This window comes from Ambystoma mexicanum, chromosome 3p (assembly GCF_040938575.1).
Source record: "Ambystoma mexicanum isolate Mex_15411 chromosome 3p, UKY_AmexF1_1, whole genome shotgun sequence".
Taxonomy (NCBI): domain Eukaryota; kingdom Metazoa; phylum Chordata; class Amphibia; order Caudata; family Ambystomatidae; genus Ambystoma; species Ambystoma mexicanum.
Window position 1 is genome coordinate 89,011,508 of NC_090925.1, and position 24,748 is coordinate 89,036,255.

The window sequence follows — 24,748 nt, forward strand, 5'->3', positions numbered from 1 at the left end:
CTCTGCACAACAAAGGTACGTTTCTTTCCTCTTTTAAAACATCATTAACCCCCATGTAGGTAACTACATGGGTGGTAATGGTCGATATTAAATTCATCGGTGGGCCGGTGAGCAAAGCTCGGACTGTTAACATGGGCGGCAGCCATTACCAACAGGATCAACCCACCTCCTCGGCTAATATCACTTCAGTAGCAAGCTTCTTAGAATTCACCTCAATGGTCACTATAATTATACATTATTAATGATATTCATGATTTCAGGAAAAATAAATAAATGGTGTAAACAAATGCGCTATCTCAATGTCATAGGTCCTAGTTAGATCATTGTCGTGTCCTCCCTTGTTCCCCTCCCTTGCCTCGTTGCACCATGAAACACTTGTGTATTGGCACGCTATTAATAAAATATCATAGCATATCATATCAAATATGAACTATTGTTTCACTGCACTTACAACATTACTAGTATTTCTGCGTTAACATGTGTTTGCTATATTGTTGCCTTGCATTAAGGCACACATGGAAGTTTTATGACACCCCCAATCCATTTGCAATTACATTGTTAACATCTTATTTTCTTTCCAGCTGGTCCTGAGTTGGGGTATCAGAGCATCACTGCACAAATGAAGGAAGACAACCTGAGCGCAGTTGAGGACTTCTTCATAGTGGGATTTTCAGATCTTCCAAAGCTGCAAGTCCCACTTTTTGCTGTATTTTCACTGATTTATGTGATGGCTCTGGTGGGCAACCTTCTTATTATGACAACAATTTACTCCAACTCACATCTGCACACTCCTATGTATTCCTTCCTCATGAATCTGTCCTTCATTGATATCAGCTGCACCACAATTATTTTCCCTCCGATGCTGGCCCAATTCGTTCTGAATGGCGCGCACATGTCCCTCACTGAGTGCCTGGTGCAGACATATTTTTTTATGGTCATGATCTCAACAGAATTTCTTCTGCTTGCGGTCATGGCTTACGATCGGTACGTGGCCATCTGCAACCCATTACGTTACATGACGATCATGAGTAAGGCTTTGTGCATGAGATTGGCTGCTGGAATATGGCTGTTTGGTTTCATGACCCCACTACCACACACTGTCTTAATATCACAGCTCAATTTCTGTGATTCTCACACAGTCAACCATTTCTTCTGTGAAATCCCCTCTCTTATGAAGATTTCTTGCAGCAGCACCTATAAAATTGAGACACTTTCGTACATCTTCATGGCTGTAGAGTTGATGACGTCATTTCTTCTAATTATCATTTCTTACATCAACATTGTTTCATCCATCCTAAAAATTAAGTCTAAAGGAGGGAGGTCCAAAGCCTTCTCTACATGTGTCTCTCACCTAACTGTAGTCATTTTGTTCTATGGATCTGTCTTTTCGACACATGTGCGACCGGCGTCATCGTATTCAACGGAAAAAAACAAGATCTTGTCTTTGTCATACATTGTTATAACTCCAATGTTTAACCCTGTGATATACAGTTTAAAAAATACTGAGTTCAAAAAGGCCCTGAGGAAGACAAAGAATAGGGTATAGATTGCAGAAACAAAGACAGATTTCAATATAGCAAAAGTGGTGAGAAACAATAGACATTTAGTTGTTGAAAACTGACTGATGATGAATTATGTTATATTTTGTATGTATTAATGTATTTATTAATATACTTACATCCGTCCAGCTTTGTATATACAACATAAGACATTAAAAACATACAAAACGTAAAACAATGAACACATTAAAATAGCTTCCATTAAAAGCCATACACATATAAAATATAAAAAGCCAGTAGTACTGACTTAACAAGGATACTTTCTAACAATTATCAAAACACACACTACAAATAACATAGTTTAAAACGATTCAATTTAACCAAGTGCATCAAAACAGGTCAAGACATTACAATGATAAGAGTTTAAGAATTGCGGCTCATTTCCAGTAAAACCTATGAAAAACTAAATTGTGATCATTACCTTCTAAGAATAGATTGTAGAGAGCAGCCACATCATTACAATTATAGCCATTTTCATAGGATTTGAGATAATTAAGTCTTAGTTTTTGCAAACTCTCACACTCAATCAAGAGGTGTTCAAGAGATTCAACAACTTGAGTAACACATAGGCAACAAACTTGTGCTTCTTGTTCTATGCTGCGTAGCGCTCCTTTACTGTCTAGAGCGTCGCTGATGTTAAATTTCAGTAATTGGTATTGTCTAGCTATTGCACTGCTCAGATAGACCGTAATGTAGGAAGGTTTTGCCAGGCGATTGCATATATAATCACAATAAAGCATGCTGCGACATTTGGTGTAGAGAGTAACTAAGTTTTGTTCTTTACTTATCATGTTCAATTTTGCTTTCAGGCGGGCTTTTACCACATAAGATTCACTGTGCCGGTTGTGCTTAATGCATCCGGCATTCCACTTTGTGTAATTAGAGAGCAATGTACCTAGAGTCCCCATGGACTCGCAGTTGTCGAGAGCTAGAAAGACACTAAGAAAGCTCACCATCATTGTCCTGTTCTGTAACACCCGGAGGTGGTCATAGAACATGACTGTTTTCAGGGTCAAGTCATAAATGATACCATTGAGTTCAAAATCTAAGTAAAGAGACTCAGTAGACAAAGCCTGGGGTATGTGGAAGAGATTGTGAAACATTGACCCTTCAAAGATTTTTAATGCAGCTAAAAACTGATGTCCCCAGATCTCGATACCGTACATGAGGATGGGAAGCACCTTTGAGGAATACAGCAAGAGACCTGTTGCGATGGAAAGGCCACCCAGACGGCCAATAAAATACCTGATTGCTCTAATAGCTTAATCACATTTTGCTTTGATTTCAGTCCAATGTAGAGACCATTCCAAGGTGTTCTCAATATAGAGGCCAAAATATTTTTAAGTTGTGACACATCCCTGATGTTTCCCTTTTAAGCAAGCTGCATGTTGCATTCCTGCGCTGGCATGCAGGGGAAAATATCATTGTCTTGCTTTTCTGGATATTCCCAGATATTCACAGATAAGCCATTTATCTTGGCGTATTTGCCAAGTGGTGTGATCAAACATTGTAACCCTTTGGGGGTATAATTTATCAGAATACGATCATCAGCATAGGCCATCCAGCTGGACTGATGGCAGCCCTTTTAACGGGATTAGTACGCCAGTTCTTAAAGGCCAATTCAAGATCTGCTAGATATAAATTGAAAAGCGCAGCATCAAAGATACATCCCTGATTTCCCCACAATGGTTTGGCATAGTGTTCGACAGTTTTCCCTCAGCATCCAAGTGAGGGTTATAATAGTAACCAACGATGGGGGTGTGGTGGCCTCCCAGCCAATGAGGAGGCTGAGAAGGGGGTCATTACCACACATTAAAGACCCTGCTCTGAGTCTCCTCTGAGCAGGAGGCTGCCATCTTACCTCACTGAGATTCTGGTAAGTGCACTCACCCATTGTGTCCCCTGGCCCTTTCCCCACACCCACCCCCTTTTCCACATCACCAACCCCTTCCCACCACAACTCTAGTTACCTTGGTGCTGAGACACCCCTTGTAGGCGTTGAGAACGCTAATATTCCAAGTGCATCCCCTATCTGGCAATGGCCACCATGGATTGGGAGAATGCACTACATGTAGTTTCCTTCAACCTGATCCATGGCATCCATCTTGATTTGTAGTTTTTATCTCAAACTTAGAAACAGCAAACACGTTGTTTCTCAACTTGAAATGAATTCACTAACATGCTGGGTAACTAATAGCACAATAAAATAAAGAAATATAATTACATGTGAGGTAATGCCCACAAACCTCTGTTAAAGCGCTTTCTTCGCTCAGGTTTCTAACTGCTACCCTGGGGTATAACCTCACTGGTAGTGCCCCTCATCAAGGGTTTTATAGCTTTGGCACACAGTGCTGTTGCATTTTTTCCAATTAAATTTTCTGAATTTCGAGTGTGCCTGAGAAAGAACGTTCTAAAGTCAGAGTAATGTTAACTGAAGGTTGTTTAAGTGCATATTGTCTAGAAAGAAGGAGAAGTACAATAAGAAAAAGCCAAGTGATGTATTCAGTATTTCATTGTTGTTGCATCTACTGAATGTGAGCATATTCTCCACATAAGGTAACCATCATTGGTTTACTGTGTATTTTGCAGATGGGCAACAATCATTAATGCAAACATCCCAACAGGGAGTTCTGGGTTACATCTGATAGAAAAAGAGGGAATTCTTGCAGAAAATCAACCCTTTTGTAAATAGGTGCCCATCCTCAAATGTATGTTGTTTACAGCCCCTGTGTCCCTTTTCATTCCTTGCACTATCCCCATGGACCAGCAGTACATGAGCTGGATAAGGGACGCATGAGGAACACGGGAAAACTGGGCCAAAAATAAACATGGGCTCCAAAGTGCTGCGCTTCAAGTGCAGTTGGAGGCAGAAGTGCTCATCTGGAGACTGAGCCGAGCGAGGTTGCTGGTGAAACGCTTGAGCTGCTCTAATGTTTTGAGCTTGGGAGGTGGAACTATATAACTAGAGCATTGCATGAAGCGCACGCGCTAAGCACTGTGCAACAAGTGCAGTGGAAGGCAGTTGGGGTTGGTTGGGACCAACACAATAAGGTGAGCGCATTAGGTCTGTGTCATCAGTTGTTGTTACAAGTGACAGCATTTCACTTTTTTCTGCACTACTCCAGACCCATCTGCCAACAGGCTGCACAATGTACAAATTACACAGTAAAGCTCTGCCCCACCGAAACATTGCTATAACTCCCGTGCAGCAGAACCTACATGGCCTGATGAGGAAGCATCGCCTCTAGTCCAACTCCCTTTTCCTATCCTCCTAAGGGACCTATCCTCCACAGGTTCAATAGCAGCCTTTTTTTCAGGGTCAGCATGCTGAACCATCAAGTGTGGAGCAAGGTTGCTTGAGGGATGCTGGGTCTCAAACTAATATAGAGATTCACGTGCTTCCTGCCGCAGATTCTCGCCCTGAACTGAAGCGAGCGTAGGCGCCAGTATGAGGGGTGATAAGGATAGTGATTCCCTTGGACTATCCTTGAATGATGCTCACTCGGGCCTCCAGCAAGTGTCCTTTGGCTCCTTGCACGATCTACCAACCCTTTATTTGGATCAAATTATAATAGATTATTCCTCCCACAGATTGTGCAATCCCATGTCCTGTCTTCATCCCATCTTTTGTTATCCCCAGAGCTCACTACGAACCTGTGTTCATCCTCCTTATCAGCATCACATTTTATTTTGCATTTGTCAGTATGGCTATTTGATAACATTTGTATTTGTATTTATTTTATTTGTAAAGCGCAGCCTTGCCCTGAGGCATCTGGGCCCTTAATTTACAAGAAAGTGGTTACAAGCAGGCATAACACGTTCACCCAGGGGAACAATCTTAACATAGTTGATACAAAAAAACTAAGCAGGTTACATAATCGGTGCAAAATTACAAATATTACTCAGAAAACAAATAAGGATGCTAGAGGCGAGCGTAGGAGACGCTATGGCGAAAGAGTGGTAGAGTGAACATGAAGAAGTAAAGGGGTATGAAGTACTAGTGTAGTTATGGTAGGCGCCTATAATGAAGGTGTAGTAGGCTCATGAAGCTTGTGAAGCCAGAGTTTGGTTTTGGTTTTGAAGGAGTGGAACGTAAGTTCTGATCTGAGTGTGGAAGGGATGGTGTTCCAGAGTTTAGCTGCGAGGACTGGGAAGCTTGATCCCCCAGCAGACTGCAGTTTAAATCTAGGTATGGAGAGTGTGTTGACATAGGCTGTTCTGAGCGGACTATTCGCGGCATGCTGCGTGAAATGGTTGGCCAGATAAGCTGGTGCCAGATTGTTCTGAGCCTTGTAAGTTAAGGCTAAGGTTTTAAGCGATATTCTCTGTACGACGGGGAGCCAATGTAGGTTGCGTCTAGTGTCTGAGATGTGGGATCTTCTAGGGATATTAAGGGCCGCCCTGATGGCATTGTTTTGTGTGACTTGTTACTTGTCAATGTTTTTTTGGCTGGTCCATAGGTAGAGAGCGTTACAATAGTCTATTTTTGCCATGATTAGAGTTCTAGCTAGGATGATGCAGTTCTCAGTGCTCAGTAAGGGTCTGCAGGCTGTGATGAGTTTGCAAGTATGAGCCAAGGCAGATGCTACGGCATTTGTTTGTCTAGTTAGAGATGGGTCTGCAGGCTGTGATGAGTTTGCAAGTATGAGCTGAGGCAGACGCTACGGCATTTGTTTGTCTAGTTAGAGATAGTGTAGGGTTGAGATAAATGCCTAGAGTTTTTGCTACATTAGACACTTTAATGATATTGCCGTCTATGGAAAATGATTTGTAGGCTGGGTCAAGTTTGGCCAGTTTGGAGTGTGATCCAAGGATGAGTAGCTCTGTTTTCTCATCAATGAGGCAGAGCCCATAATGCGCCATCCAAGCCTGGATGATTGAGTAGACATCATTAAGTGCCTTCGCATCAAGGGCAAAGTCACCAGTGATAGGGATGAGTATCTGGGTGTCATCAGCGTAGTTGGTGTATGAGACACCCAGATAGTCAAGTATGTCAAAGAGTGGCTTGGTAAACACATCGTATAATGTGGGAGAGACACATGACCCTTGAGGCACTCCACAAGAGACAGGGGCAGGTTCTGCAGAGACAATGTATTAACAATGCTTTGAAAGATCAGAAGTTAGTTTAAAACTCTATGAATTATGAAATATGTTTCTTGGAAGAGTGTTTGTTGACTGAAAAAGAGGCAATAGAAATCTTTGAAGGTTTGGGCTCATCGGAGGACAATGATTGTTGCACAACAAACCCCATAATTAGGGTTTCTGAGGTTACTATTTAATGACACCAAGAGAATGAATGCAAACTTGGCAATGGTGGAAACAGGTGTGAACTGGAGACTAAAAAGAAGTGTTGCAAGGCTCCCCAGACTAAAAAGTATATACACTTAAAACATATAGTTCCAACGATGAATACTGATTCAAGTCATTTCTTATGGGGTGTTAATTTGAATAAAACAATAGATACATTTCAGTCCTGTGACTAGGAAGACATACCTAAAGTTAAACTCCCAGCAGTGAAGGAAAAAAAAAGTATAAAAAAGCCAACAAAAAGAGTAAGAACAAACAGAGGGACCACAAGAGGCCAAAGTCAAGTGCCCGGGAGCCGTATATTCTACTGTATTTATCAAAAGTCAGTGTAAACATTGGCATGGGTGAATACATATGAGTGGCAGCGAAGCAAATCGTGGCATTACAGCAAGTGCTGTGTGTAGTTTGGAGGCCCTATTGGCGGCTGATCCTAATGCCAAGGGTTGGGGGTCAAGCATGAGAACAGTTATGTTCCTTTTAAATATATCCTTAAACAATGCTGTAGTATGTACCAATGCTAATAAGTGATTGGGGTTCCACGTTTGTTACTCAACAAGAGCCCATTGCCAGAGCTCGCCAATAATACATAATTTGCACTTACTACACATGGTAAGATCTACTCCTAACATGACTAAAGCGGCAACACACGGACTGGTACCCATACCTCCACAACTCACCAAACCACTTTCTTCTTCCTTGTTCCTTTCCTTGGTGCTACTCTTCATTCCCATGATTTGCTTTGCTGCCACTTATATGTATTCAGTCATGCCAATGTATACCTAGCTATGACCTGCTTCTATTACTTGTATTCGTGGGACCAATCCCAACCTATGTACACATGGTTCACACACCACTGTCACCTAAAACACTATTGCAATAGCAACATGCATGCCATGCCTTCAATTAGTCATGTTGTAACATCATAACGGCGTAATAATATTCAAATTTCACCAAACCACAACGACTCACACTTTCCACACTGTACGCTTAACACAAACTTGCACTGGTTACCACTACTCGGGTGTTTTGTTTCAACATTCAATGTATACCACATCTTGTTCTCTCATCACAGCCTTGAAAAAGACCCATGTCGGGTTGAAACACATGTCGGCTTAAATGTATTAATAAATCACACAAAACATGAAATGATAAGATTTCTCATTTGTTGCTTGAGACGTATATGTAACTACACAGAGAAAAATAACATGTCAGACCAAGTGCCTGGGTGATGCTGGTTCTTACCTCAACCTCACTCGATTTTTAATATTATATGTGACTGTTTTCTGTCACAGAATTTCAATCATTTTTTTAATTGGATATAGTTTTGAAATATATTAGAGAACATTGAGCCACTGAGCACGTGGTGGAATGGAGGCAATCGCAAGATATTGTTACGGGTTTTCATTACTATGAGGACACCTTCCCACTTTAGCCAGAATTGTGCCACACTATCTTTTGGACATATTTTGATGAGGACAAGGCCCTGGGTGAAGGCATTGCCAAAAGAGCCAGACTTGATCACGGTCATACTGCCCTCTAGGAAATGTTGGGACAACTGGGTCGGCAATGGAAGGGCCTTGTAGTATGAATAAATGTGAGAAATTAGTTTTCAACTCAGTCATGTTTTCATGGAGCCACCTGGTTCCCAAGAGATAGCCAGGAGAATGTGTACCAGGGATAGCAACATGTTTCAAAACGGGAGTTGCAAAGAGTGCTGCTGCAAGCCCTGGGAACTGTCTGGATTGCTAAATTGACTGAACTCATGTGAGCTGATTTCACTGGTCAGACTCACTACATGATTGGGTCATTTTGGGGAGACTAGATATCATAGGTTACATGAATTTGTTCTGACCAATGAGGGTATACCGTTTTAGTATAGAGTATTTTCTGCTGACTGATCAACCTGGACATTTGTAGGGGGCTGTATTTAGGACGGTCATGGGTAATATACTAACCAATAAAGCTTAGTAATGTAGGTTGTGTTTAAATTTATATGTAGGAAGGATCCAATAGGGAACCTGGGACTAGCATGTGTTTGATATTTTGTAATGCATTACCCCAAAGTAATCTCCATTGCTTCCCGAAGCCAATCCTCTGACTGCACGGCCAGGGTCACACAGCCCTGCCTCCGGAGAACAGTTGAGGTGAGCAGATGCCAAGTTATCATAAATGTCTATCTGGTCCCTGGAGTGTGGGCTACCAAGCTGGGCTGTGCAAGCAGTGTGTGGGGTATGAGGAATAGGGGGAACTCAGAGAATACATAGAGAAAGGGTCAGGGAATTTAGGGTAATTCATTAATGGAAATAGATAATTAGGGTTGCAGAGAATTAGAGGCGATATTGCACAAGGCAGAGGAAAAGATAGAAAAAGTGGCACAGGGGTAAGGGGAGGGGACGTGCCCGGCGATCGACACAGATTAAAGGAGGGCGGGACCAATTCTCTTCAAGATCGACTGCAAAGCTGGCACGGATCTTAGGGTATACACAAGTGAAGAATCCCACAAATCAGGGCAAGGTCCAAAAAGGCATCAAGATAGGACCGAGTGTCATGATAGTGTAGATTATGACTCAGTACACACTCAAGAGAGCATGATGATGAGTGGGAAACGGACGAGTTGGAGGAAGTGCTGCATACCTGATTTTTCAGTTGGTTTAAAAACACCTCTGGGTTGTACTTCTGGGAGCCAAGGAGGAATAGTGAAGTTCAATGATACTGGACATAACACTACAAAGCATTATGTATCAACAAGTAGATCCGAATAAACAAAGAAGATACTAAATACCTATAGAATCATAAGCATCTCGGGATTGCATTCGGTTCTGGGTTACTAGGTTTTAAAGCAAAGGTCTGTCACTTGATTTCAGACACATGATTCCTGAATGCCACGTCTGCGCAATGGCAGCCATCTTGGTGAGGTTAAAGGCGTCCGATGAGAAGTGCCATCTTTGGAAGGAGGGTCGTGTCTGCGGTAGAAGTTCTGTACTGTTCCCACTATCTGGATCAGTGCGGGAGATATGAACCAAAGGTAAGCATAGTGTTTTATACGTGACCTCCACTTTGGACTTCTGCAACAGCCGCTAAATAATGGCAAGTCCACTGTGGTTTCCACAATCTCATCAGCCGAAGAGGAGCATGTGGCGAGGTCTGCCCTAGTTTCCTAACAGTACATCCCCAACTAGGTACCCTTCTTGTATTTCTGATATTTGTTCCACTTGGCTTCCCTGGTTGGTTCTTATGATGCAATTGTGATAATCTAGGGGTATTAATAACCTTTTTGGATACACAAGATATATCATCTGGACCATATCCCTTCAAATCCACCAGGTATTCAACATGATTTCGATACCGTCTAGAGTCCAGGAGCTTAGTAATCTCATATTCTTCTTTAGGACCTACTCTTTGAAATCTGAATGGGAAATGATGCAAGTAGTTCTGAAAATGTTTAACAGGTTTCCAAAGGGAAGCATGATACTCTGGATGTACCTTATACGTGTGGAGAAGAATCAATCACTTTGTCACGTGATTGGTTACCTTGTCTATGACAAAAGGTAATATGCTTGGTGGAGAGCCAAACAGAATCACCATAGGCAGGACTAGGAATACGTTTCTTGTCAGCGTATCTTTTTGCCTCTTGTTGTGCATGTACTACGTGTTGACATGCCTGTTGAATCTCTTCTTGGAGGTGATTATCCATGACTTGAACTGTTGGTAAAACAGGGATATAAGCAGTATTGGAGGGTAGGTGGCACTATGAAATGTCCCAGTTCGGTTAATTAATTTACCACGGCCCAGATTACGGTACCTCTTCCGGTTTTAGGTAGATCTGTTATGAAATCCATAGAGCAACATTGCCAAGGGGCATTAGGGATAGGTAATGGGTGTAATAAACCCATGGGAAGTTGGTGGGGGGTTTTCAATCTGGCACAAACTCCACATCCTTATAGTTAATACTTTATGTATTTATTTATTAGATTCATTTAATTGGTTATTTATAACGCGCTTAACAACTGAGTTTGGTTTCTAAGCGCAGATCTGGGATTCAAACCTCTGTTGCTCTGCATGGTCTGCTTCAAGACCAGCATGTTGCCCCTGTGCTATTCTCCGTTCACAATCGTTATGTCCATCTTCACATTGTACCTCTATTCCATTCGTTCCAACTTTTCTCAAGGATCTATGGATGCCAAAATATCCAGCGCTAGGGAGATCATGTCCACAATGAAGGGCCAATAATTGGTCTTTCCTAAAAGGCAACAATAAAGAGGCATTCCCAAAACATAGGCCTTGTTTTATATGGTGTGAAGGATGTAATCCTGGGAACTTGTATCATTTTAGGAGTGTAGGTGTCCCAGAGCTTCAGGTTCTATGAAGGGAATTTCTGAACCGTGGCCTTCTGCTTCGGTTTACTGCAGGATAAGATATCCACCTTGGTATTGCTTGCCCCTGGTTCATACGTGACTATAGGTCTCATCATGAGGTGGGCAGTATCCTGGCGGTAAATGTGCCGGGATACCGCACAACGCTATTAGCATTACTGCAACTTAGTCCGGCGCAATTTGCGCTGGATCCTGAGTTGCGGTTGGCGCTTTTAGTCCCTATTCTCATTAGGTCCGTTGGACCCAATGGGGCTTTCTCTGCGCTATTATACCAGTGCAATGATTGCTTCACTAAAAGCGCCGAATATGGGGCAGAAAGGTAAGGTAAACCTCCCACCTTCATCCCAAACTCAGGATTAGCACCGCATTATCACTGCTCTGCCCAACCCCTGATGAGGCCCTATGAAATCAAACCGGGAGAACACGCATTTTCATTGGTTTTGTCTTTGATTGATGGCTCTTGCTGTGTTAACTAATTCTAATCTCTAAATTCTGATGATCTGTGATAAATGTCAGTGGATGGCGTGCACCTTCCACAGATATCTCCAGGTCTTTAATTGACAATTGTACTTTTTCAAAGATGTTATAGTGTTGCTCTGATCAGGTCAAGGTCCTAGAGTGGTAGGCTACTGGATGGATGAGCCTGGTATATGGATCCAATTGAAGTAGCAGAGCTCCTAAAACGTAATGGGAGGCACCGCTTCAACTTTAAATAGTATCCGGGTGCCAGAGAATAGGTGTTGTAGTGAAAGTTTGGTGCAGGATTTGGAATGCTTCTTAAGCCTTGTCGTTCCAGATGTAAGGAATGTTTTTCTTTAGAAGTCTAGTCTGGGGGATCAAGATCTCAGAGTATTCAGGTATGAACCTTCTATAGAAATGAGAAAATCCCAGGAAACGGTTGAGTTCCTTCATGTTGGAGGGTCGACCAATTGGAGGATCGTATCACTCTTAGAAGGATCCATTTCCACACCTTCAGTCGACAGGATATGGCACAAAGAGGAGATTCTGGTTTGGTGGAATAAACATTTAGAAAGCTGAGCATAAAGCTTGTTCTCCTGCAATCGTCCGAGCACTTCCCTCATGTGTCTGACATGTTCTTGAAGATCTTGAGACCTTGAATACATATATATCTAAGATATCCCGGAATACCTCATTCAAAAAGTGCCATTATTAATCAACAATAGGTTAGCATAAAACATAATCATTTTTTGCATACACTCAACAACTGCACCTTTTAGGCCCAATTCCAAATAAATATATTCAATAGTTACATTCTTATTCATTCTAAAAAGTCTCCTAAGCAGAACGGCTTCACATTTTTTTAGTTGAATTAGGCGAGTATGTCCCCAAATTTCACAAACATATATATAGCAGTGGCAGTATTTTAGCTGTATATACTGCATGTGTGGAAAAACCAATGTTCCTCCCAATAAATGCACTTATTGCATTAACAGACTGGAGGCATTTAGTCTTCATAGCTTGCCAATGTACATCCCATTTTAGACTTTCATCAATCACCACTCCCAAATATTTGTATTCTTTGACCTGTTCAAGTTTAACATTGTCAATTTCCCAGATGTACTGTTTCTTTGCTTTTTGAGCATTAAAAACCATGATTTTACTCTTTTCTATATTTATGTTCAGACCATTGAGTGTTGCATAGTCTGATAGTGCATTCAGCAAATTTTGTAAGCCCTTCACAGAATAATCGATTAACAACAGATCATATGCATATGCAAGCCAACTTACATATGCAGTACCAACTTTGACAGGGCATGTTGACACACTCAAAAAATGGAAATTCATATCTGCAAGAAAGGGGTTAAACAGGGTCTCTGCCACTGTGCAACCCTGTTTAACCCCCCTACACATAGGCATCGATGCAGGCAGTTTATCCTTTACATCCAACCTAATTCGCACATTTGCGTCACTATATAGAAGCATCAACATTTTTAACAATCCCGAAGGAATCTTCCACTCACTTAATTTTCACCAAAGTTTGTTTCTTAGGACCGAATCAAAGAGGGAATATTAGAATCAAGGTTAGAGAGCAGGTCTTCACGGATGTCCAGGAGAGCACTTTCAGTGCTACTTGCTGCTCTGATGGTCATGGAGACAACCAACAGATTCAGTGTGAAGATTAAGCTGGGAGATGGCCAGCTTTTCCAGGAGTTTGCCCAGGAAAGGAGTGATGGAGATGAGGCGATAGTTAGCTGGGCAGGAGGGGTCGGCTGTGGGTTTCTTGAGAAGAGGGTGCACAAGAGAGTGCTTCAGGGGGGAAGGAAAGTCTCCAGTGGCAAAGGAGTGGTTGCAGAAGTCATCCAGGGAAGGAGCAATGGTGTCAATGTGGGCCTTGATGGTTTTGGAAGAACAGAGAAGAACCTGTTTTGATGATTGATGAAACTTTCATAGATCAGACTTGTCTAGAAACCTCATCAGAGAAAAACAGAGGAAATCAAGAGAAAGGGGAGGAGAGTGAGGAGAGGTGGCCACAGGGGGGCTGGAGGTAGATTAGAGAATAGAGGGAGGAGGAAGAAAGGATGAGAGGGTGGACAGGATGTCCTGGGTTTTAGAGATGAAATGAGAAGCCAGGGCTGTGCAGAGGGCCAGGGAGGGGACAGGAGAGGTAGAGACTCTAGCAGGATTGGCCAGCTCCTTGCAGATTTTAAAGAGTTTGGCTGAGTTGATAGATGCCGTAGAGACGCAGGCTTGGATATGGGCTCCCTTCTTAGTGCAGATAGTCAGCCGGTATTGCCTTTGGAGCAGGCAGCAGGCCAGTTTGGATGCACAAGAAGCTAGCCATTTCCTCTCAGCCACCCTGCCCTTCTGTTTAAGGGTGACAAGGTGAGAGTCATACCAGGAGTTGCACTTGGCTTTGGGCTTCAAGCGGATCCTCATGACAGGGGCAAGAACATCAAGAGTATCAGAGATAGAAGAGTGGAGCATGGAAAGGGTTGTTTCAGGATATGAGTCAGCCAGAGGAGGAGGAGGGGTAGAGAAAATGGCAGAGAAAGCCTCAAATGACACACGCTTCATGGGTTGGCTGACCGAGAAGGTAGGTGGAAGTGCTGAAGTTGGCTTGGCTTGAGGGGTAGAGAGAGAGAGATGGGAGGAAAGGAGAAAGTTATCACTCCAGGAGAGAGGAGTGGTGAGGGGGATCGAGGGGGGGGGGTATGAGGAGATCAGAACATCCAGAATGTGCCCTGCAGATTGAGTCCAGCCAGAGGAGAGAATTAAAAGAGAGAGAGAGTCACAGAGGTCGCAAAAGAGTCCAGAGGAGGGACAGGAAGCATCCAGGTGGATGTTAAAGTCTACAAGAAAGAGAAGTTGAGTGGTCGAGGCCAGGAGTGAGGAGGAGAGGTCTGCCCACTGAGAGAAAAAGGAGGTGATCTGACCAGGTGTATGATGGATAGTAGCCATGGTAAGAGAGTGGCCAGGAGAGAGGGAGAGCCTGCAGACAAGGCATTCAAAGAGGAGTAGGCCTGCATAGGAATGACAGAGGCAGGAATCCACTCCGGGAAGATCAAGGCTACACCCCTCTGGAACGGTTGGATCTGGGCGCGAAGAGGATCTTGTAGCCATCAGGGAGGAGAGTTTCAAAGCTCATGACAGAGCTGGCCGCGAACCATGTCTCGTTGAGGACATCTAGATCAAGTTATTCCAGGGTCCAGCAGATCTCAGAGGAGTGTTTGACAGCTGAGCCAGAGTTGAGAGTGGCAATATGGAGAAGGATTCCAACCATAAAAGATTTCCCGGGAGGGGTATAAATCAGAGGTATGCCCTGCAGAGGTGTAGAAGGAGCCTGAGGGAGACAGAAGAGGAAGGAAGAGAGGGGATGGTAGCCAAGGAGGAGGCAGAGTGGGGAGGCAAGGAAGCTGAAGAAGGGAGAGAATGGACAGCAGGAGAAGAAAGGAAATTGATGAGGTGCGGGAAGCGTCGATCAAAGAGGAGAAGGTTGGCCTGAGGGCTTTGAACCAAGACGGTGCCATTCAGGTAATCATTAATGATAACCTTAGAGGAGTGGAAGGGGGCCATTAATGGGAGAAGAACAAAGGAGAGAGCGCAGAGACCATATGAAGAGGCCTAGTAAGATTGTTGTTTTTGTTCTCCCCTGTTCCCCTCCATTTGTCTAGTCGCGCTCTGAAACACTTGTGTACGAGCGCAATATAAATAAAATATCATTTCATATCAAATCATATCATAGGTCTAGCGAGGGAACGACAAAGAGGATGTCGGTGAGGGTCTGTCTGGAGAAAGCACTGGTATAGGTGTCAGCGATAGGGAGGACTGGGTTGGACACCAGGATATCCTTTTTGAACTTCTTCCTACCAGACTTAGCGAGGAGAGCAGGATAGTGTACAGAGAAGCAGTTTGAAAAGATAGGAGAAACAGAGAGCACCAAAGAGTAGGTGGGGAAAGAGGAGAGAGGAAGAGGGTTGGAGGGGAAAGGTGGGGGGGCACTAGGGGAGGACTAGGGGTGCAAGCATACAAGACAGAAAGGGTCAAGCCAATAGTGGAGCAGGCAGAAAACAAGGCAGTTCGGTAAGCCAATGAGGTTACCAGGGCATCAGGAACAGAGAAGTCATTAAAAAGAGAAACTCCAGGAGGGTGGAACACAGCAGAACAAAGAACAATATACAAAAGAACAAAGCAGTCCACACATTTAAACCTAGAACAAGGAAAAATGCAGCAGAACATAACGTAATACAATGCAGGGAGCGGGGAGCAGGCACACACTCTGCAGTGCAAGAATGAAACTTTTACAAATGCTCAACTACTGTGCCACAGAGCACCTGTCCTCACCCCAGCACGGAGAATTTGACGTTGGTGTTGCCTGATGATGGTGGGGATGGCCAGTGAGGACAGTGGGAGTAAACACATGTTGGTGCATGCTTACCTGCTGTCTGGGCAGGGGTACGGGCCCTAGTCCTCCTGGTTCGAGCAGGCCCAAACAGGAATTGCCTTTTTCTTCGTCTGCCCTTCCCTTCAGATGCTTGGGCGAGAGACACCATTGATCGAAGAGTTAATAGCAGAAGTAAGAGGCAGGGCTAAGAAGGTGGGCAGGGCTGAGTCCAGGTAACCTGGAGGGCTGCTTAAGTAGGGAAAAAGAGCAGCAACCAGGAAGGCACCAGGTGGACGGGTCTTAGGCCAGGTGACCTAGATCCACGTGTGCCTTGCTATGATAGGTGCCACATATCATAGACGTTCTCTGGTATGTTGACTAATGGTTCTGGAGGTGACGTATGATACGTACACAGAATTGATGGATTTGGCTGTAATCCTATCGGTCCCTGAGTGTAGGGCAAAGTTTATATCCACTATGTTACCAGTATTCCCACTGTCTAAGAGTGCAGTGACCTTGGAGCAGCATTCATTTGGGGTTGATAATATCACTGTGAAGAATAAATGGAGGACTTGAGAGGGTCAATAACCAATCAAAAACAAATGAACAGGGTCATAGGAACTAAAACACCCAGTCCTATAGGTAATTAACACATTTAGACAATTGTCTCAACTCATTGGATGATTTTTAATGTAGGTCACAATGTGACTTGTATCTACAGTAGGTGAACACAGGAAACTCAATAATTACAGGAAAAACACAACAAATGGTACAGGTGGTGTTAACCCAAGGTAACTGCCTTGGATTATGATTCAAGAAGAGGAACATGCATACCCTACTGTCATAAAGAAACTGACAGGGGTTAAAACTATATACACAAGAAAAAGCATTGCTGAACTGCAAAATGATAAAACAGTGTGTGTATTTAGACACTGGGACTTGAAGTCATGTAGTCAACACAAAAGTGTTTCGGCCTTAAGGGGCCAGATTTTGAGCAGTTCTTGTATGGGCCTTCATCAGAACGGAAAAACTGTAGAGTTTGAGTATCCTGCGTGCTTGTGTCAGATTGTTTACTGCCACGGAGGGAGGTAACGGGCCATCTAGTAAAAATCAGAGGTCTGTGTAGGACAAATAATGTCCTAATGGGCAAGCCAACCTCCTTACTGTATTGAATAGCAAGTAAATCAGGAAGGATGGCGTGTTCGTCAACGGTGCGTGCAGAAGATCGCACCTGTATAACGCATGAGGAAGCAACTTCCAAAGGTCAGCATCTTCGACAGTGTGAAAGGGCTTGAGAGGGTACTATTGCACAAGATTGTTGGGAAACAATAGGATGTCAGCTTGTTAACTGTTTCCAAGGGATTAACAAGCAAGTTTGTTTCCCGTCTTACCAGAGCCACTTCTTTTGCATTAATAAACCATCTGTCCTGAGTCACCACAATAGGAACACAGGTTCAATTACTGTCAGCGGCTCCTTTCTGCAGGGGAAATGGGTCAGCTGAGGCTTCCTAATTGCATTGGTTCTCCATTTCCCATAGTGGAAGGAGATGCTTCAGCTTCCATCTTGGGTGGATGTCTTCTATATTCCACAGTCCTATCCTTTCTCCCTTCTGTGATGAATGAGATGGTGTGCTCACTTCTTCCCCAGGTATGACCTTCCCCCATGTGGCCGGGTGACGGCAGCTGCTACCTGTTCCTGATCCTTGAGGCGGCTATGTAAGGGAGGATCACAAGGCAGGGTGGCAATGCCATCATCAGATGAGACATGATGTCCCCCTTTTCCTTCTGTGGATATCCCACCCATACCGAATGCCTTAATGGCATATTGCTACACCTCCCTTCTGGCCCTGTTGTGCCTTCGGCCTCCTAACTAGACTTACAGACCGCCTCCTGCTTCCTCATCCACCTCTCCCCTAGCCCTCTGTCCGTCCTCTACTCTGACAGCTACTGCTCACCCTCCTGCATTCGGTACTCCATTCTCAGCTCCTTTCCTTAATCTATCTTCACTTCACTTTAACTCTCCAATCAACCCTACTGCCATTACACATTCAGTTACTAGTGCCCCTTGTTATGCATTGTACCTTCAGTACCTCCCATCATTCCCATCCCTTTCCCCTACCCACCCCTCGCTCCTCTGCCCTCCCCACTCTCAACACTCTCTGCCTTGTTATCATGACCTTCTCCTCTTTCAACTTTCCTTCACCCCCGCACCCCTACCCGACTCAGTACCCTAACAACCTCATCTACCCACAAATCTTCTAACTCCATTGACGTCGCCCTCTGGAACACTAGATCAATCTGAAATAAAACCACTGCTGTCCTTGACTTATTCTTATGCCTCAACCTCCACTTTCTTTGTATCACCGAAACTTGGATCCCCCCCACAACACTTCTGTTCTTGCATCTCTCCCTTCTTCCTCATCCTCTTTCACCCATGTCCCTCGCTGCTCAGGTCGAGGAGGTGGCATAGGCCTTCTTTTTCCTTCCGAACTTTATCTCTTCTACTTGTTCCACCTCTCTCCCAGCCCTCCCCTCTTTTGAATTCATGTATACAATCTTTAATTCTCTGCATGCCATTTCTTTCCTCATTATTTACCATCCTTCTGGCCCCCTTGGATCTTTCTATGAAGACAGTCCCACCCCACTAATCGTACTAGAAGACTTTAATCTACATCTATCCTCCAATCCTCCCAACTCTCCTCTCCTATCCATTCTTGACTCCTACCTTCTTACTCCTCTTTGATCCCCACCTACTCACCTATCTGGCACCACTCTCGATCTCATTTTCACCTCTTCATTCACTGCTTCTCCTATATCAGCCCTACCCAACTATCTATCCGACCACTCCTTACTTTCCCTTTCCCTCACTCCCCCTACCTCTTACTCTCCCTCCTCCTTATCCTCCACCTCCTTTTACCATCGTGACCTGCGCAACTTTGACCCCTCTCTTTTCTTCTCCTCCTGCTCCTCTTCCCTCCCACCTCTCTCCCACTTCTACTCTCTCTTGGCCAATGAGGCATCTTCCACCTTAACATCTTCCCCCACTTCTACTCTTGACACTCTTTACCCTCTCTCTTCGTTTCGCCCTTCTCGCAAACCTGCCCAACCATGGCTCTCTTGTCATCTTTCCTCCATGCTTCGCTTCCTCAGACGCCTTGAACAATGCTGGCTCAACCACCCCTCTCCTTCTAACCAATCCAATTACTTTGCCTATCATACCCTCTATGATAACTGCCTTAACTCTGCTAAACAAACTTACTTCTCTGACCTTCCTGCCTCTTCCTGCCTTTCCGCGATTAAATCTTGGATGTCCTCTCACTTTCTAACCCTAAATACGGACAAAACAGAAGTCCTTTTCTTCCCTTCTAACACACTTCCTCCTCCCCCCTCCTTCTTTTCTCTTTTCCCCTTCCCAACTCCCCATCTCTCCCCATGCCTGTAATCTTGGCCTACACATTGACTCTAATCTATCCCTTTCTCACCATATCTCTCTCACAGCCAGATCATGCTGCTTCCACCTCTATAATACCCGTGAAATTCGACCCTTCCTAGCCTTCCACACTACTAAACTCCTAGTCACCTCCCTCGTCTTCTCTAGACTTTTCTACTGCTCCACTCTCTTCTTCGGACTCCCTTCCACTCACCTAACCTAACTCTTTCTTCTTTCACCACATGATTACATCTCCTCTTCTCTCTACTCATTGGGTTGACTCTCCTTTCACTCCCAGTTAAAATTCAATTTCCTCTGTCTCGTCTTCAAATCCCTTGCTCCACCCGACCTTTTCCCCCTTCTCTCTTTCTACACTCCTTCTCGCTCTCTCCATTCTGCCAAACTTTTCCTACTCACTCCTCTTCCTCCACCCTGTGCCCCATCCCGCTTCCGCTCCTTCCAACTACTTGCTCCTTTCCATTGGAACCATCTCCCTCTCCCTATCTGCTCTACCTCCTCCTACTCCTCCTTCCGCACTTCTCTTAACTCATATCTCCTCCAATCTCCACCCTAACATCTTCTGCTGCCTCTCTCATTTTGATCCTAAACCACATCCTATCACCTTCTTGCTACTTCTCTCACTATGGTCATATACCAGTCATTTTTAACACATCACTCATGTAAATTCTTCCATATAATGTTTTCTGGTACTTGTTGTTGTATTGTAATGCTTGTTGTATTCTCAGTTGTCCTCTTGTAAAGCGCTTTGGCGTAAAGCGCTATATAAAAATGTAATCAATACAAATACAAGAATCCATCTAAGAATGTTCAAAACCTTTTCACCAGATCTGTTTACAAACCATCAAAACCCAACTTGTCTTTGAAAACCACTAAAACTGTTTCCCCAATCTTCATAGGCAAGTCACCCAGCATGGACTTCCATTTCCACAAACCTGAGAATACTGAGATGAGGAAGAGAGATAGAATAATACAGATCATCCAAGCCCAAGAGCACAAACCACGCTTTAGTTGTTATGATTGCTTACCTTAAGCAGGGAAATTTAAACAGTGGAAGCAGCAGACCAAGGCGAGCTGCTGGTGAGAGAAGACTGCATTTCTCGGGAGCGACCAAGAGTTTGAGGGACCTTAAGGCGTTCCGTGGAGCCAACCGGCTTATGGAGGAAGATAAGGGAAGCAGACTGTGAAGAGAAACATGCTGCAGGGATGCCAGAAGTCGAGAGAAAACCTCTAAACATTTGAAGGTGTCCGTAGGTCGCTTTTACCTCACCAGAGCTCGGGAAGATCCCAAAGAGCCCTGCAGGAGCCACGAAGAGCAGAGAGAGACTGGGAAACAGAAGCAGCAAGCAGGACGCCAAACGCTTGCTGCCAGTTAACTGTGAGAGAGGTGAACTATGCCAAGAAGAACTGGTGTATCCACAGAAGGGAAGAGGGGACAGTGGGGCGTATTGACAGACATGCCAAACCCTGTTAATGAGCAACACAGCCACTAATGGAATCCAAGAAAATGTACATTGTTATAAATAGGGGAAAGTGAACAGAATAAGAGACTTGCAATCATATGATGTATGCAATACACATGTGAAAGGTGCCCTGGCAGAATAACATACCAAGTGGATAGAAAGCATGGAAAAACACATTTAACATACATCAATATTGGAAGTGTGCACAAAGACATCATAAGGAAGCCCTGGTAGAAAAGAATATCAGGCAATTGCAAATCTGTTTTAGAAAGCCCTGTCAGAAGAAACCAGTCAATTAAACCTGTGTAAAAGAAGTCCTGGCAGAAGAGTATACCAGGCAACTTGAAGGTGTGTTTGAAGGTGCAAGAAAGTGCATATGTAATAAAGGTCCTGCCACAAGAGTATACAAGGCAGTATGGACATTTAAAGAAGTCCTTATGTAAGAAAGCTCTGGCGGGAGACTATACCGGACAAACATAAGTTGTAAGAGTGTTCAAAAGAGAAAGTCCCTGGCAGGAGAGTATGCCAGGTGAATGTTAATTGTGAACACATGTTTCTATGAGAAAGCCCTGATAGGGAGACATATCAGGCACCAAGTTGAACTAAGTGTAAAACAAAGATTGGTTCAAGAAACCCTGAAGAGATCACATCAGGAAAAGGCAGAGAGAATATATCAAGGGAGAAAAGAAACCTGGCAGGAGAGTATACCAGGTATCCTACCACGTCAAAACACAAGAGTCAAGTTGTTTTGTGAGCCAATTGCATTGATATTCAAGAGACTGATAATCCTGAAAGGAAACCAGAGTGAAGAGAAAGCCAGGGGAAGGGAATTACCCTCTGGAACAAGGAACTCTGTCCTTTGGAACTTTTTGTATTGGAGTTACTCATTTTCTTTGTCAACATTTATACATCACCCAAGGCCAAACACATTTTCCCTTTCCACTTTAGAATTACTTTGTTAGAATGTGAGGGTCAGAATAGAACTTTGTACACAGGATGTTTTGATTTAGACACTTTGACCACTGACAGATCCTTAGTTTTGGTTTTAGGTAGGGAAACTCCTCTAATGCAGGGATAGAGAGGCATTTTCCCAACCCCTGTTATTTAAATAAAAATCTTTGGCCAAAACTATGAACCCCGAGTTTCATTCCTGACTTCTCACACATCCTTTGGTCCAACCGAACCACCAAGGAAATACATTCAGACAACTGGTCTGAGGGGGACACAACTTCAATAAGGGCAGCATTCAGATCTTACTTGATACCCCTATGGAAAAGGGTATATTGGATTTCTTCAGACTACATTGTCTGGGTAGTTAGGTTCCTGAACCAGGCTGTGTAGGAAAAGAGATCTTTGTTACCTTGTCTTATCTCAATAAAATCGTTCTGCTGGATTTGTTTGTCATATTGCTTATCAAACATGTCTTGGAAGGCTACAAGAAAGACCCCATAATCTTGGAGAATGGGGGAGTTCACATCAATGAATGTAGTAGCCCACGCCAGTTTTATTGAGATTGAGTAGTATGAAATCTACTTTGGCTTAATCTGTAGCATATAAAGCTGAGCGATTAAGGAAATGGATGTGACATTGAGTCATAAAAGCTCAGAATTCTTTTGGATCCCCGATACATTTACTGGGCATTTATTATTTTTATTTATTTATTACATTTGTTACTCGCCCAAACCCAAAGGTATCACGGCGAGGTTACAGAGAGCTTATAAAATTTCTTATACAGTGTTACATATCAATCAATACAGTGATAGCAGTTCAAATTATAACTCTTGTTACAGACATGTTAGGCCGCTGGGAACATACATATAGGGAAATAGGGCAATCATTTAAAGATAGATAAGTCGAGGACACTCTGAAGCCCTGGTTGATTGGGAATCTCAGGGGTCAGTATTTGTTGAACAACCAAGTTTTCAGTGCTTTTTTGAAACCTAATAATTTGTCCTTTATTTTGAGACTAAGTGGTAATGCATTCCAATGAGTTGGGGCTAAGACTCTAAAGCTACTTCCTCCTGCTCTATTATATTTATATTGCGGTATTTCCAAAAGAGCCAAGTTATTGGATCTGAGGGTCCTGCAAGAAGTTTTTTTTCTTGATAGTGTTGTTGAGGTAGCTAGAGTCTTTGTTTGTGATACATTTATGAATGACACATAGTGTTTTGAAGATGAGTCTAGCTTCGATAGGCAGCCAGTGATTTTTTCGCCTAATGTTGGATATGTGCTCGGATTTCTTTATACCTAGAGCCTCTCTCAGGGCTTTATTCTGCAGTAGTTGGACCTTGCTGGTATTTGTTTTGGAAGTTCCTAGAAGAAGCATGTGCATAGAGGGAATGTTAGGACATAATACTGGTGCCTGCAGAGTAGTGGGTGGGATGAGTGTCAGTGCGTGAAGGAGTAGGAAGAGATGGACTGGCCATGGCACCCCAATGCTGGCCAATTCCTGGGACCTTGGATGCCCATGTTTCAACTTTGGCAAGCAGTACTATAATACTTCGAAACAACAATAGTGTTTTCCTTTCTAGATGCTGTTTCTTTAGTTTGGAGTTTTTGAAGGGCCGCAGCTAGGTCTTTAACTAGGTCCTCCATGGCACAGGGATGTGAAAACTGTCTTGCAATCTGTTGCATACCTGATATTCTGGAAGGCTTCAAAATACCTCTGGGCTGAACTTCTGGGATCCAAGGAGGAATAGGCCTGATTCCGGAACCATCAGCACCAGAGATGGCAGCTTAAGGGCTGAGCCTGTGCCTGCTGTTGATATTATTATACTTCCTAAATGATGGCTGAGGATCCTTGTCCTGCTGAAACTACCCAACCAGCTAAGAGACAGAAAGGAGAGATGACAAACTCCTCGATCTGCTAACCAAGGCGATGGTAGACATCGCAGAAATCAAAGCAAAGCTGATTAATGCAGAAGAAAGGTATCTGGACTTCACTACAAAAATGGTAGCAGTAGAAGAACACCTTAATATTGTTGATGACAAGGCTTGCAGATCAAGTGAGACACTTGGAGATCCAGAATGAGAAGATGTCCCTCAAACTTCCAGAGCAGGAACATTTTGGTAGCAGTAGAAGAACATCTTAATATTGTTGATGACAAGGCTTGCAGATCAAATGAGACACTTGGAGATCCAGAATGAGAAGATGTCCCTCAAACTATCAGAGCAGGAACATTTTTCAAGAAGAAATAATATAAGGATTGCAGGATTTCCAGAAAATTTGGAGCATGGTACCCCTACTACCCTTCTTGAAATTCCCATGCTTAACTTGGACCCTAAGTTACCTTTGGAAATGGAGAGAGCACATAGATCATTAGGTCAAAAACCAGCCATGGGTCAGCAGTCCAGACATTTCATTGTTAAATTTGTAAGGTTCCCAACCAGGGAATTGATTCTCAAGAAATCCTGTGGAATTGGTGATTTGTCTTGGGGTGGGAACAAAATCATGATCTTTGCTAATCTGAGTAGACATGTCATGGAGAAAGGGAAATGTTTTATTATGGCAAAGGAAAAAGCGAGAAATAAGAAACCTAAATAGTATATAGTATATCCTGCAATTTTGCGAATTGTTGTGGAAGGTCATTTACATTCATTTACCGACTACAAGCATGCATATGCTTTTTTAACAGATTTGGACACCGAGACAATGGAGGCAGCATCATCAACTCAAAAAACTGTGCAGCCAAAAAAAGAGAGATAAATACCAGTCTTAAATGGCTTTTTATGACAGGTTTGTGCTTTACTTTTTA

At 43.5% G+C, this 24,748-nt stretch overlaps 1 protein-coding gene across 1 annotated transcript; it reads left to right on the forward strand.

Annotated features, from left to right (window-relative positions):
* Positions 1 to 619: 619 nt before the first annotated feature.
* LOC138579775 (olfactory receptor 5V1-like) lies at positions 620 to 1,546 on the forward strand. The gene has a single exon (XM_069650006.1). The coding sequence runs from the start codon at positions 620 to 622 to the stop codon at positions 1,544 to 1,546; it is 927 nt and encodes a 308-aa protein (XP_069506107.1).
* Positions 1,547 to 24,748: the final 23,202 nt, after the last annotated feature.

What these genes read in the sequence shown, in the direction of transcription:
- LOC138579775 (XM_069650006.1), top strand. Translation starts at nt 620, where the DNA reads ATGAAGGAAGACAACCTGAGCGCAGTTGAGGACTTCTTCATAGTGGGA.